Consider the following 16,057-nt stretch of genomic DNA (forward strand, 5'->3'; position numbering starts at 1 on the left):
ATAAGTGGGGAAGGGGAATCCAGGGAGGGGCAAGAAATGAAAAAAATAATATCACAATATTATGTCATTACTTTACAATCTAATCTTCATACAGGTGTGAATGTCACCAGCCCTATCACCATGTTTGTTTTGTTTGATATTTCTTTTTTCTTTTTTTAGGCAGCAAATAGTTCAAGGTAATAAGAAATAAGATGTTAATGCAGTGTGGAATCAAATATGTCACAATGTGATGTCATTACATCTAAATCTAAGCTACACGAAGGTGTAAATATCGCCAGTTATATCATCATAATTGTTTGGGTTTTGTTATGCTGGAAGTAGTTCAATGTAATGTCCTCCCACGGCTGACTAAAGGTTCGCAATGCTGAATGAATGTTGGATGCCCAACATCAAAACCAAACACCAAGTAACCTTTAATAAACAAAGAAGATGTCAAATTTGATGGCTGATGCAGAACAACTACATCAAAAAAGCACTTTTCTCTACGGCCCCTGTAGGACAATTGAAAATTGGATAACTGCCTGGTAACTAAGAAAAGAAAAAGAAAAAACAAACAAAATTAAATGAGACCGGAAGGCTTAACACATGAAAGGTCCAAAGGAATAAGGATTTTAAAGGAGAGCTTTACAGGGTTAACAAAACAAAGGTCCAAAGAACAATGAGTTTAAGGGTTGAAAATGGAGGGGTTCACAAAAGAAAAGTCCAAAGAAAAAAAAAAATCACTCTAAAGGTCAAGAATGGAGGGGTTGATAAAAGAAAGTTCCTAAGAAATAATGAGTTTAAAGGTTGAGAATGGAGGGGTTAACAAGAAGAAAGGTCCAAAGATATAATGAGTCTTAAGGTTGAGAATGGAAGGGTTTACCCTCTCCCTAACATGTTTAAAATGTAGAGTGCAAATGGTGGGTCACTAGGAGCACTGTATGAAGCAATTCTGAACATATAACAATATGTACTGTATGTACAATACTAATTGGTTGTATTTCCTTCAGGACATTGAAAACAAACAAACAAACAAACACACAAACAAACAAACAAACAGAGATGACATTTGAAATTCACACACTTTTTGGCACTGGGGCCCCCACAGGGGCAACCTGCACATTTTGAAAAAAAAAAAAAAACAAACTTTTGTCTTGACCTGTCTCTAAGAATGATTCATGCAGTTTGGTGAATACCTGATGATGAGGTATGTACCTGAAGCAGTTTGTACATAACAACTCAACTTTGTGTGTTCCCTTCCCCCTTTACAAAGTTTCCTCACAGGTTTGGTCAAAATGCCACTATGCGTTTCCAAAAAAAGAAAACTACATGTAACATGAAAAATGGCCTTGGGATGACGCACGACGGTCAACAGACAGTCAACAACTGACTGGAATCCTCACACCTCAGATGAAATAAAATTTAACGTTTTGAATGTCGGCTTACTCCTTGCTGTGTCCATGAGGAGACTGGGAGCACTGATGCTTGCCACAAACTGCCAGTCGCTGGGGTCCCACGACACGTCCAGGAGCTGCAGCAAGAGGTTCAGGATGCAGCTGAAGGCGGCTTTGCTCTCCCTGTGTGTGAGTTACCATGAGAGCAAAAAAACAGGAAGAGGAGTTGTCAAGTGACTGACAAGTGTGGGGCTCAAAACTTACAGGAGATGGGGACAGGGAGAGCATGAGTAACCACAAAGAAGGAATAGGGAAGGAGAAGGGGATATGAAAAACACTCTCCTTAAAGGGATGGTACAGCAATGGTGGAGGCGAGGATTAGGCTTTTAACTTTTTGTACGATTCCAAGAAACCACTTAGGAAATACAGTAGTACAAAGCATACCATTCTAAGACAAATTCAAAGTTTATTTGATGAAAATCAGTTTTCAAATGGCTGAGACATTCAAGAACAAAGTAAAATAAAGTGATCACAATAAAAGGTGGGTCCCACCATTCATTATAATCGCTCTATTTTGCGTATCTCAGCCATTTCAAGAGCAATTTTCATCAAATAAACCCTGAATTCCTCTTGGAATTACATGCTCTTTCATATTTCATAAGAGGTTTGTCATTATCTAACCCAACAATGTTAGAAACCTGGAATTTGGTCTCAACCAAAACTATACGATCCCTTTAAGGTCTAATCCTCTACAAAGACTGCTCTGATCTGGATTCCATTTCAAAGGAGCAGTTTACAGAGTCACACAAAAAACAACGATAAATTTCAGTTTCCATGGTACAAATTGTAGCTGCTGGGTAACAAATAAAGTACTGCCACAGTAACTGGATCTCTCTTTTGAAATATAACCTTAGGCCACTGTGTCCATTGCCATTGCTGGTATCTACAATGAAATAGATATTGAATATGAACAAATTTTTAATTTTCATTCTCTTGTACTCGTAAACTTTCTGCCCAGAACAAGAATTACCAAATTTAGCTACCAGCATTTGGCAGCAAAAATCACAGCCACCTAGCAAAGCGCCTTCCGAGGAAGCTCATGTGTCCATGTTTCGCACTGGCTGAAGTGACTAACTAGATTACTCATGTACTGAAGTATTTAAGTAGAAGTCGTGCACAGGTTAGGTTTTCTCCCAGTCATAACTGTCACTGCTAACATTAAAATGAAGGGAGAAAAAAAAAGAAGACAATGAGTGGGCAAGAAATGATACTCCTCCGATATACACTCATTTGGATCACAAAATTACTTACTCGGTTGAAAGGTCGGCATTTTCCGCCCTGACTTCTGTGACGAGCTGCCTGACAAATTGGTAGTAAGCTGAGCGGACCTTGTTCTCCAGCTCCAAGCCACAACCCTCAAGCCTGGAGGCATAGTGCCTAGAAGAGTAAAAAATGGTGAACTTACACAATGTATCTCATTCAACATCAAGCCCATTAGAAGAGGTATGCTAAATGGAACGGATACCACACACACAAACTCTTTTAAAAATGTACCCCTTATCAAAAGTCCCCTTTTTATACTATTTGATCCTCATTTATTCATCGAAGAATTCATACTTCCCTTATTCACTCAATAAAAGGATGATATTCATCCGTATATGCGTATGGATACACTCCATCAACCATCTTCAGGTCATCTTAATGTTATGACAATATACTACTTTTGCATATTCATCAACAAGCCAATTAAGACAGTCATCTACTAGTTCATTTATTCATTCATCTCAGCTTTCCTTTCATTAATCCTGTTATTCACTCATTAATGGTAAACATACAATTGTGGCAAATACCTTTCCATCAGTGCATTACATTACCACAAGGTTTTAGTCCTGATCAAAATATCAAAACAGAACACACAGTAATCTCCCTCTGTGTCATTATGGTATGTACATTATGTATATATGATCACAACACAGTTGTACATGTACCTATGTAAGGATAAAAACTAGCACCACAAGATACGGCTTGTATGGATGCAAGTGCTTGTCAAAATATCACACTTTTGGACCGGATGCCCCTAAAGTCTACCTGTGTGCAGGGCATAGCTGCATGCAGCCTCGGGACTTAAAACTCACGTTGGGGGCGCCCCGCCGACTTGGCGCTGGAGCAGCATGTCCTTGAGGAAGAGGACGCAGAGGACGTGGAAGATGTTTGGGTGGTTGTGTGCCGTCAGGAAGTCGCTGGCGAGTTGGTAGACCTCGGACACCCTGCGGGCACTCTGAACCCTGGTCTGGAGAATAGCTTGCACCCTGGAGGTAAGACATAAACCAAGAAAGAAAGATTATGGAATGACAGAGCAGAGGTTTTAATAATCTAAAGGACAGCCCCTGGAAAGCATCCTCAATGTTGTGCATAAACATATCTAGAAAGGTAGTGATTCTTGATGGAAAAAAAAGCCACACATATACATGTACTGTCCCTAGGGTAACAAGACCTCATACCTAAAAGATCATGAATTTTCAGGAGAGGCAAACAACTTTTTAATTTCAGAAACTCTTTCGCAAATTAACATCAGCGTTGACGTCAAATAAAGTAAAAAAAATTGTTTTGGAATACATTAATAATTGCAATGTTTTAAAACTCAAATCAGCATGTTTGATATTTTACATCGAGTAAGGTTTTTGACTATATGCTGGTTGAGATATGAGGTCACGTCATCCCACTGACGTTACATTCTAAGTTGACAAAATGCATGAACTTACCTTTTATGGTCAAGATGGGGGTTCTTGATGAAGTCTAGCACCAGCTTGAACTCTGGGTAGTTGCTGAGAACAGTCTCCTCTTCAACAGGGCCCTGCTTTCAACAAGATATGGACATCTGGTATAAGAATCATACTCTCTAAAAGTGCTCAAAGTCACCTCGAACCAACAGCTACCTCCTTTCATTTCATTCCACTCTTCCTTGCTAACCAAAATGTAAAATAAAACAACATTTCTACCGCTTTTTTGCTTTTGTGTTTTCAATAATGAACGAGATGCATCCCAAATCAAGTACTAGTACATGTAGCAGGGTGGGATGAAAACATAATTATTATCTTGCACTATTGGCCATAATTTTGCAAGAGGGTACACAACACCATTCCTAAAAAAGACCAATATGTATTTTAAGCCTGATTATTTCTAGCCTGATTAACTTGTCATATTGATCAACGTCTCTGCTGGTCAGTAACTATCCAAACCAGCCGTCCAGACTTTGAGCCAATTTGACAGAGAGACACTGTTAAGTGATGGTATAGTACTGGTGGAGATGAGGATTGGGCTTTCAACTTTTTGCGAGATACCAAGAAACCACTTATGAAATAGTATAGGACATACCATTCTCAGAGAAATTCAAAGTTAATTTGATGAAAATCGGTTTTGGAATGGCTGAGACATCAAAAAAGGAAGGATATCAAAGCGATCGTAATGAAAGGTGGGTCCCACCTTTTATTAGGATTGCTATGTTTTGGATATCTCAGCCATTTCAAAGCCAATTTTTATCAAATAAAAGTTGAATTCCTCTTGGAATTACATGTTCTTTCTTATTTCGTAAAGAGTTTCTCATTATCTCACCAAAAATTTTTTGGAAACCTGAAATTAGGTCTCAACCAAAACTATACGATCCCTTTAAGCACAATCACTGTACTGTTGTGGCTTCTCCACATGGCAGACCATTCTGGTCGTGCCTGAAAAGACATCAATGAATGACGGCAAATGGACTGGACACAGGACTAAAGACAAATTCTCACCGGAAAGCCCTCGTGGTCCGTGGTGACGCTAGCTGTGGACAGGCTCCTCAGCACCAGGCCTTTGTTTGGCTATTCAAATGAAAAATTTCATTTCATTTCATTTTATTTAATTTCCAACAAAAGTATACATTACAATATGACATTTGCGTACATAAAAAAAAATAAAAAAAAATTAGAGTACAGTGTGACTTCTGCATATTCAAGTGAAATTAACCCAGATCGTTTTTTTTACAATAAACATATATTGAACATGGGACTTTATATCGGCATAAACCATTATTCTCTCACGTTTTTTTTTTTCCTTCTTTATGTTGTATTCTCACATTGAAATCTTGATAATTCCTCATTACATTTTGAGCACCTAAGAGGAGTTTGTGAATTGCAAATTGGCATATAGAGAAAAATATATCTGCTTATATCCACAAAACAGGAAATGTACTGAAATCATCTCAAAAGCTCATCTTTACAAAGTCATGGAGCACAGCACCATAAAATTTGATCAAATTGTACACAAAAAAGAACACATCTCTTTCCATTAAAACTACTTTCACTGCTGTTCTTATGCAATAACTTAAGTTTTGAGTGCTGGAAACTTACTGAATGTGACTGCACACTGCACACGTGATCATTGCCTGCATATACGGAAAAGGTACTGAAGTTGTATCTTGTAATAGAATTTGCTTTTTGTGGCAGTTAAAGGACAAGTTCACCTTCATAGACATGTGGGTTGAGTGAATGCAGCAATATTAGTAGAACACATCAATGAGAGTTTGAGGAAAATCGGACAATCCGTTCAAAAGTTATGAATTTCTGAAGTTTCTGCTCAGTCACGGCTGGATGAGAAGACTACTATAGCTTGTGATGTCATATGAGTATAACTATATAAAGAAAGTATAAAGAAAATTCAAGATATTCTCACTTTTCTCACATAATAAAAGAACACTCGACTTCTCTCTTTCAGAAGTCAGGGGAAATAATATTACCCCTAACATAAGTCAGTAACATGTCGAAGAAATGTGCACTTTATTCAAAAAGTCAAGTTTTGTGAAATTCTCTTTTTATTTTCCTTATATTGTTGTACGCATGTGACATCATGCACTGTAGTAGTCTTCTCCTCCAGCAGTGATTGCACAGATACTTTAAAAATTCATAACTTTTGAACGGATTGTAGGATTTTCCCCAAACTTTCACTGATGTGTTCTACTAATATTGTTGCTCTCACTCAATCCACATGTACAAAATTGTATATGAAGGTGAACTTGTCCTTTAAGGAGGTAAGTGAATGCTTGAAAGCAAGCAACCACAGAACCAACAGCTTTCAAATGCCTCTGAAGGACAAGGCAATGGGGACGAGGGGCTCAGATCACCACAGCCAGAGAGGGGACTTGAACCACAAACCTCAAGACTGATGGTTCATTTCCTCATCCACTGAACCACAACAGCTCATTAATGAGTGAGGTTCGTACCTTGGATTTTTGCTCACGTCTGGTCAGAGGTGGAAACTGGAGGAGAAAGAGAGCCTTTTCTCTGCACACATTGACTGTCACAAGAAAAGAAAGAGAAGGAATTAAACAATAGATTCAAATAAATATTCACAAGGGTCACTGCCTCTCAACTTAGTTGCAAAACCTCAAGTATAAAAACAATGGTAGATGCTCCTAGAATGTTTGAAATTTTGTGTGTATCAACTTCTCCAACCTGTCTACCATATGCGAATCTTCTTCAACATCTCCTCCTCCTCCTCCTCCTCCCTCCCCAATTCCTTCAGTTCTTCTTCCTACCGCTGGATGCGGCTGGTTGATTCCCTCTTACTGACTTTTGTTGGCTGTGTGGGGTCGGTGTAAATCAGGCTAGTTTTCCAACGGGGAATGAGATGAAACATGACATTGTATTTGCATCACACTCTTTGCCAGTGGGCAAGCAGAACCTTCTTATTATTCATCAATATATGCTATGTATCATCAACTGACGAACTTAAGGCAGTTGACATTGTTAGAAAGGTTCTCAAACTTAACTGTGTCTGGATGATAATCAACTGCTGTTCATCTACAATCTTTGATGTATATACTCACATACATAGCTGCACACATCATACATCTGAAATTTGCTCTGACATTATAGTTTACGCAAACACACATACATTACCACAATCTACTTTGCATGATCAATAAAATGAACTTTTGAGCCTTACTTCAAATTCTCAATTTTGTTCTTCACACTTAGTGAAGACCTGTTTTCATGTTTGCATTTTATTCTATCTTTATACATGTACATCCAATTACTTAAAAGTTTATTTTCTGCTGTGTTTTTATTAATCACGATATAACAAAGAAATAAAGCACAATCCACGGAAAAATGATTTATAGCAAAATATATCAGCAGGAACATACAAGATCTATCCCTGTATTGAAGGCATATTTCTTGAAGCATCTCTCTCTCTCTGTAGTCCTACTCTGAAAGTATTGGGGCATTTCTCTCCCCTGTCCCTGTTTTTAAGGTAAATAACTACAGGTATCTCTTTCTATCCCTGTCTTGGAGGTATATTTCTTGATGCACCTCTCTCTGTTCCTGCCCTTGGAATATATATCTTGGCGCATCTCTTACTACAACTCACCTGTTTTGTAGATTAAGAACTTGGGGCATCTCTAATTGCATTTTGGAGGTATTAATCTTGGAGTATCTTTCACTATTGCCATTTACGAGGTATTAATCTTAGAGTATTTCACACTATCCCAGCTATCGAGGTATATTTTTGAGGTATCTCTGTCCATCCCTGTTCTGAAGGAACATACATTGGGGCATCTTTCCCTCTCTCTGTTTTGGAGATATACATATATATTTGGGCATCTTCCTCTATCCCTGATTTAGAAATATATAACTAGGGGCATCTTGCTATCCCTGTTTTGAAGCTATATTTCTTGAGACATCTCTCTCTATCCCAACTCTGGGGGTACATATATCTTGGGACATCTCTCACTATCCCTGTTTTGGACATATATAACTTGGGGCATCTCATTCTATCTCTATTTACGAGAAATATTTCTTGAAGCATATCCCTCTATCCCTGCTTTGGAGGTTTATATCTTTTAAGTCTCTCTCTCTTACCTGGATGATCCGGGTTAAAATTGCTGCTGGGGGTGGGGGAGGAAGCTTTCTTCTTCTCCTCCTCACAGACATACAACTGTCGTAAATTAGCCTTGGGGAGGAAAACAAAGACAGGAAATTATCACTTGAATAGATAGAACATTGTGATTAATAGATAGTACTTTTTTGTGAATGATTTTGTTTCTGCATTGGAGACATGATTGCAGTACACAAATCATGATACATTGCACATCAAAAGTGAGATAATGACATATATATGAAGTACTGTAAAACGAGGAATTTTCGCGTGCATTTTAATTTCGCGAATTTCGCGAGCGCCAAGATTCGCGAAATTAAAATGCACGCGAAAGTTCTTGTCTACACTATATGCATTGAATGCCAGTGGCAGTTTGCGAAAATTTCATGCCGCCAAAAAGGCCGTCGGCTCCAATTCGCGAAAAATTCATGCCGCGAATATATCATGTTTTACAGTATATCGATCTAGTAAAATAATCATTGCAAAATATCTGAATACCGTAAAGTTCCGTGTATAAGACGCACTATTTTTTCGTCGGAAAACGTTGAAAATCGGGGGTGCGTCGTATACACGGGTACAGTCGAATCACGGAAAAAAATCTGTCATGTACACCCAATTTTATAAGGCCAACTTGGGGCCATGTATGCCCATCGACGTTTGGAAGGTAAGCAATCACTAAAACTTACGGATAAAAGAGCGATCTTTCAATCTGGACACACACAAAAGCTGCAAATACGAGATAAACTTACATCGGCCTTGTGCAGTAACGATGTATCAATCTGGCCATAGACAACAGCTGTAACACTAACAGCACTGCTGTACATGCTACCGATGTCAGTCTACCAAGCTACCAACAGCCAACCTACGTAGCTGGAATACGCGATGTACAGGTATCATTACTAAATTACCGATACCGTAAAACTTATCAATGTACTAGTATCGATATGGCCATAGACAAAAGCTGTAAAATACGGAGTAGGATCGACACTATGTCACCGTAAATATGAAAGATGTGTGAAGCATGCATGCATATCCATGTCGTTCGTTTGCTCTTCATTTCACGAGTGCAAGGCCGGCCGGCCAGCTAGGATAGCATAGCTACACTGTAGCTAGCATGCAAGCCTTTGGCAAAGGCAGCAGCTGCAGAGAGGCTTTTGCAATGGACTCGCGTGCACACAGCGATCGGATCGAAGCGCGCTTGCCCGTTGCGCGCTGTGTGTGCAAGTCCATTGCTCTCTGTGTGCGTGTGCTGAAATTATAGCGAGCTGCCTTTTGCAAAAGGCTAGCACTGTGCATACAAGCATGGTACAAGAGACACACATGTTACTGGTAACAGTGCATGAGTGTAATTACCGTACGCACCGTATGTCTTGCCGTATGATCCCTCTGCTACACTTGTTGATGTTTTTCTTATTTTTCGAAATGAACCTTCCAGTCTGACATGCGTCAATATGCGAGACACCCTCTGCTATGTATGACAGCAAAGATCGTACTGTACACTCATGAGTACGATATGCATGACATATGTACCACGATTGAAAGGCGAAACAATAGCAAGTGAGTACCGAGACAAGTCTCGCATTTTGCGTCTTCCATATTGTGTTGATGTCCGATGAATACAGTTAAAAGAAAATATAAAAGGAAACGAAAAATAGAGCAAATACATGCTGCATTCTAGGGAAATTTTGAGCTGAAATAATATGTATGACACACGCAATATTTGCGTGGACATTTTCGTGTTTTTGTTTTTTTTTTTAATTTTAGGTCCGAAATTAGGGGTGCGTCTTATACACGGGTGCGTCCTATACACGGAACTTTACGGTAATCAAATTCGAAAACATCATACAATCCTAGTACAGGACAATTCTTAGCAAGCATACAAATGTATGTGGTTTACACTTTGGGACTTCCACTTTCACATTCTGAAAAAAAAACTCACTTCTCTTGGTAGTCACTATCACACAAGTAGAGAGGGGAAATGTCAGAAAAAAAATAAGATCTGAAAAGACAAAACAAAAGAGAAAGGTCTTGAGATGAGGCATATCAATGCTTGACACAGTTGTATGTACCAGGGAACCTATAAAACTTAATGAGTATAAATTATTTCTTCAGTTCAATATTGCTGAAATTTTCACCGTTATCTGCTGTCCCACATGACCCAATCGAGGAGGACCATGTGAAAATAAAAGTAGAAATCCCTTCAAGACAAACATCTGGACAAAACACATCGATGGGAAAAAGAGAGAGAGTCTTACCAGAAAAGGACGCAGTCCCTCAGCCGTGCGGAACGCATACAGTATCTCATCGGTTACTGGGATGGGTTTAATATTGTCCTCACCACCAACTGTAAAAATAAATAAATAAAAATACACATAGAATATAGATAAAACAGATTATTATCCATACAGAGGATTTTTAGAGCCCAAATACAAGTGTTATTTTGTCGACGCACCTCATAACCTCCGACCCACTTAGAAGGTTTGTTGTACTCGACCAATAATTTTGGCCGAGGCGACCAATATTTAAAATATTGGAGGGCAAGAGGGGATTCCCCAAAGTTTTTTATAAACTGCACCGTGATTGGTTGAGATATATACGAGATGACCTGAAATATGAAGTAAAAACGTCTGTGATTGGTCAATCATGAATTAACTAGAGTATCGTTTCTTCTAAAATTCTGTGTTTATACAAACAAATTTCCTATATCAATTAGTTGAAATTGTTTTTCACACAATTTTTCAAAATATCACTTTCATAACAGGAAGTTAAATTTAGGTTTGATGAAAACAAGTTGCATTTTTTTTTTTGTGCATGCAGGCGCAAGGCGACGATTGATCTGCAGCTCTGCATGCTCAGCGCTACTGCTAGATAGCCCGCGCGCGATATAATGTAGCCGGCCGCCGCCGCTGCGCTTGCATTTGCATGCGCGATATGCATATTACAGTTACTGTACATTTACGTACGTGTGTACAAGTACAATTATTGTACGTTATATACAGCACAGTAGGACTAGTTGTGGTAGTAGTAGCCTAATTCGATCTTTCACGATCTACGGTAGATGTGACGTGAATTGTTTCTCAGATCTCGGATACAAATACATCTAATTCTGGTCTAAATTAGCTAGATATCGGTCTAACAGTAACATGACGGCTACCTTGGATAATAGATCACTGTTTTATCAGAGACTGAAGTGGATTAACTTGCACTGAAGAGTGTACATGTACCATACCCCATGTCAGGATCACTACACAGTAGGAACAGCACTCGGAGTCGGAGACAGAAAGGGTAGGCCTAAGTGAAAACTTCCTTTGCTAAAATCCTCTGTAGGATAATAATGATGATATTGAATGTCCTATTTTCGATTAATACAAGGAAATATTGGACTCGCTAAGCAAAATATTGGACTCGTCTTCGACTCGTCCAATATTTGTGCATAGCTCGTCCAATATTTCCTTGTATTAATCTCAAGGCCATCCAATATCATATAAATATTGGCTCTCTTGATTCTCAATGCATACAATAAATGATGCATGCTTTCATCGCTCCATACCATGAACAGTACGATAAGAAAAGTGTGCTCTCAGAGCTACATTTAGCACAGACATTCTTTCTGTCTTTTGCTCTTTATTCAGCTTGTCTCCTAGATGATAATTGCTTCTCTAAAGTCAACTACATGATTTTAAGACAAGGGAGCATCAACAGAAGGGCTTATTGTGCAACCATATTCATACTTGCACCTCTCTGTCTTTTCACACACAAAAAAATACATATGACACATCTCAGTGGGGCTATCAAAACTTCACTATTGTTTATATCTCTGTGATTAATACATGTATGTTTGTTTGCAAATACACATTTGTTTGCAAATATGTCTGTGTGTATCTTTTCCTCCCTTGGATGGTGAATGAATGGAATGAAAATAGCAAGCAAATGTAAAGCTTTGATGGTGATATAAATGCTCACCGTGGGAGTCAATGAACTCCCTGAGGGAATGAGAGTGCCAGAGCAGGGCACCGAAGACAGCCTGGACCGCCCGGGTGATGACCGGTCCACCCATGCTGGGGGTCTGGCCCTTGCTGCGGCACTCCTCTACAAACAGGCGCGCTGTCTCCCTCAGGGCCACGTCCTCGTCGTCCTCCTCCTCCTGGTCTCGGTTGCCCCCGGAGGTATCCTTCGCTCCACCATTCTCCTCTACCTGCGAACCCTCAGCGACGCGCTGCAAGAATGCATGCACTTTGCTTCCAACAGGAACCAGACTCTGTCAAAGATCGTGAGGGAGAATTACAAGTTCATACAGTAGTGCTAGTCTTGTCATATTCCCTTCCTCCATCTCATCATCTGTCTACAAATCAATCCATCTCTCGCTCTCTTCTCACAAATGCAATGCATGTATTCGTGTTTTCATCTCTCTATTAATCTATCTCTTACTCTCTTCTCACACACACACATATACACACATTCTCAAAATGTTCGCATAAACTGTACATTTTAGCATCCAACAGGGCAATGATATCAGATTGAGGTAGTGATTCAAAAGACATGATCTTGTCATTCACTTTGAAACAACTCTATACAGATCTAAAAAGACGTTCAATGAATGAATAGTAATACTACATTATGCTAGGTAAGTGTCAAAGCAAAAAAAAAAAAAAAAAAAAACCACCATCAACACAATTTCAGAGTACACACCGCCTTCAAGAAAAGTGGAAAAGGGTCCAAAGGTCAAAAAGACAGACTCACCTTAGTCCCTGAGAGTGACCGAAGGGGCTTTCCCACACAGTGGCCACCACGGAAGAGGGTCTGGAAGAAGTTTTGGGAGGAGAGGGCCTCCAGTGCCTGGTGCTTCTCCTCTTCACTCTCCCAAAACTCCTCACACATCTGTCTCTCTGTCAAACCAAAACAACACAAAATAAAAATTAATAATAATAATAATAATAATAATAATAATAATAATAATAATAATAATAATAATAATAATAATAATAATAATAATAATAATAATAATAATAATAATAACAACAACAACAACAATAATAATAATAATAATAATAATAATAATAATAACAATAATAATAATAACAATAATAATAACAATAATAATAATTAACTATTAAACAATGACAACCCAATCATGAGATCCATTTCATATCATGGTTGAAGGTTATCCCTAGATTCAAGTCATTGTAATATCAAAACCTGTTACAACTCAAATAATGAGTACCTCAACATCCACATCTGATTTCAAATGAAAGTCGAGTCCATTTTAGGGCTTGGCTATTTATGAATTCTAAATTCAGTTTATGATCAAGTTGAGAGTCAATTACATCATTGATATGAAATTCAATTCATCCTCAAATTGAAAGGCAGCAAAATGTAAGGAACACACAGTCAGCATGATATCTAACCTATAATCAATCAAAACATTGATTTATGTCTGAGTAAACAATCTGACTGGAATGGTATTCTATATCATGGACAGTGAGAGCAAGGTAAATATCGAGTACATAGTAACTAATTCCAAATCTACACTGTGTCGGGGTCTCAGCTGAGTTTGCAATGTAACACTGCAATCCACAAATAAGCCCATCCCAAACTGGACTGTTGAGTCTGGACTGGATGAGTTTCGAATACACTCGGGCAGGTGTCTATGGGAAATGCGTGTTGTAGCAAAATCAAACCGTCCTCAACGGGTGAACACACTCTGCCCACTTGAAATTCAACTAGAACCTTGAACTCTTATTTCAGAGGTTCAAAGAGTTGGAGGGGTCAAAGGTCATGGAGTACAAGGTCACTAAAAGCCTCGGTGAGACTACGATGCAAGTGGCGGGTAAGACCTTACCAGATTTCAGCGACAGGACCTGGGAGCCGAGAGTCCCGATCAGCTTGGCTAGGCCTAGCTGGAGGTCAAAGAGCCAGGGCAGGGATACATCCGGTTTTCCCTTGGCCACCACCTACAGGGGCAAGAAACAAGTGCAGCCATCAACGACCATTAGCAGAGACGGGACTGGGGATGAGCTCATCATTAAAAAGATGAAACAAACAATGATAGTGTCTTTTGCACAGATTGATAGCATTTCATTTCTTATAATCATTATGTTTGATATTCATTGAAAACAGACAATATTGATTAAATAAATGATATCACGCATGTTACAATATTGGAGCATACCATAACATGATATCATTAGGGTGAGTCATACTGCAATCAGAAATACAGTAGAGCTAACATGATCATGTGATTATGGATCATTTGTTATGTTTTCCTTATAGGAGGACATTTTCACATCAAGAAATGGTATATGATACCGTCTGATACAACAATGATACTTTTCGCACAATCGATGGAACGAATGTTTGTGTATCTGTACAATGCTGAGAACAGAGTGATTAGTTGTGATACATCTAGAAATGATTAAGTCGGGAAGCAGTGTGCAATATTATAGGGTATGCACTGCACGAATAAGACGCAAGGGCTGTGGTGGTGACAATATATGTCTGATTGAATTACTCTAAGGAACGCAGAATCTTTCATTTGTGCTTTGCACCCAGTCTGAATCTTGTCAAATTGAATGACACCAGCTACACTCCTCGCCTTAACCCGTTGAGGACAAGTTCCGAGTGTACTCGGGCAGGTGTCTATGGGAAGTGTGTGTTGTAGAAAAATCAAATCATCCTTAACGGGTTAAAAGATACACAGAATTATATAATCATTAAAAAAAGGGGGAGAACAGACTTGTTCTTTTCCAGGCCTGAACACACTACATCATATAAAGCACCGTGACAAATGTGTTCTGAGAAAATGAAAACACAACACAACAAAATGATCACAACTCACTGAGAAGCTGTAGCCCCAGAAATTGTTGCTGCTGTCGGAGTGGAAGAGGAACTGGAGACGATGTCCGCTGTTGAAGGTGACGTTGGTCGGCCACTTCTCGCTGCCAACTTTCTGATCGTACCGCGTCTTGACTCCCTTGGAGTCGGTGAACTCTAGGTAGTCATACCTGCACGAGATGATAAAAAAAAAAGACAGGCATGTTCACACGGTCATGCTTTATCTATGATAGGCATAGTAGTTCCTAACTACCAGTTATGTCTACACGGTGCTTGTCATTGATGTTAGGACTCATAGTTAGCTTACGATGAACTATACTGTATCTCAAGCAATGTTTTAGGGGGGGTTTCCTAGTATTTTGTGCCTCATACAAGAACAGGACATGTCAACATCAATGATGCATTAGCAGCTGTTACTTTACCCCAAAGACAACTTTCAGTGACATTTGAAACAGTTAAACTCTTTTGTTGTGTATGGTCATGATGTGGGCAGACATAATAAGCAAAGAAAAAAAAAGTAGTTAGAGAACAGTCAAGTATTTTGATTCATTTAATATTGCTCTTAATACATTCTTTCATCTGAGAGTCAAAGCCAGGAAAACATCTATCAGTTTTCCTCCCCACTTCAAATTGATAATATTAAGAAAGAAAAAAAAATTGAATACCCATACCTTCTTTCTGTTTCACACTTGGGGTCAAAGGTCACTTCAAAGAGGTCTGCTCCAGGGCAGGTGAATATCTGGGTCACGTGTTGGTTGTTGTCATAGTTGTGAGCTGACTCCACGTGCCACCGACGGAGGACTACCACCTCCTCCTTGGCACTCCCTTGGACTGGGGTTCCCTCCTGGATGGGTGAAAAATAAACAATAGTGAAGGAAAAGCACTCGTAAAGTGCAGACCTCTGCCAAGCAGCTCATTGAAAAAAATCCTTCAAAAATCTATAA

General features: G+C 39.1%; 1 protein-coding gene across 1 annotated transcript in view; it reads right to left on the minus strand.

The window, feature by feature from the left end:
* The window catches only part of LOC139733615 (zinc finger ZZ-type and EF-hand domain-containing protein 1-like), an 82,675-nt gene that overhangs the window by 30,383 nt on the left and 36,235 nt on the right, over positions 1-16,057 (minus strand). The window contains exons 29-41 of the mRNA XM_071644425.1: positions 15,785-15,957; positions 15,118-15,283; positions 14,122-14,233; positions 13,023-13,168; positions 12,246-12,540; positions 10,538-10,626; positions 8,267-8,357; positions 6,628-6,701; positions 5,162-5,230; positions 4,136-4,227; positions 3,509-3,682; positions 2,685-2,810; positions 1,426-1,556 (exon numbers count right to left, since the gene is read on the minus strand). Coding sequence (XP_071500526.1) covers positions 1,426-1,556; positions 2,685-2,810; positions 3,509-3,682; positions 4,136-4,227; positions 5,162-5,230; positions 6,628-6,701; positions 8,267-8,357; positions 10,538-10,626; positions 12,246-12,540; positions 13,023-13,168; positions 14,122-14,233; positions 15,118-15,283; positions 15,785-15,957 — 1,738 coding nt within the window. The remainder of the gene's footprint in view (positions 1-1,425; positions 1,557-2,684; positions 2,811-3,508; positions 3,683-4,135; positions 4,228-5,161; positions 5,231-6,627; positions 6,702-8,266; positions 8,358-10,537; positions 10,627-12,245; positions 12,541-13,022; positions 13,169-14,121; positions 14,234-15,117; positions 15,284-15,784; positions 15,958-16,057) is intronic.

This window comes from Diadema antillarum, unplaced genomic scaffold (genome assembly GCF_040938485.1).
Source record: "Diadema antillarum isolate AM-2024a unplaced genomic scaffold, OU_Dant_1.0 seq00000484_RagTag, whole genome shotgun sequence".
Classification (NCBI taxonomy): Eukaryota; Metazoa; Echinodermata; class Echinoidea; order Diadematoida; family Diadematidae; genus Diadema; species Diadema antillarum.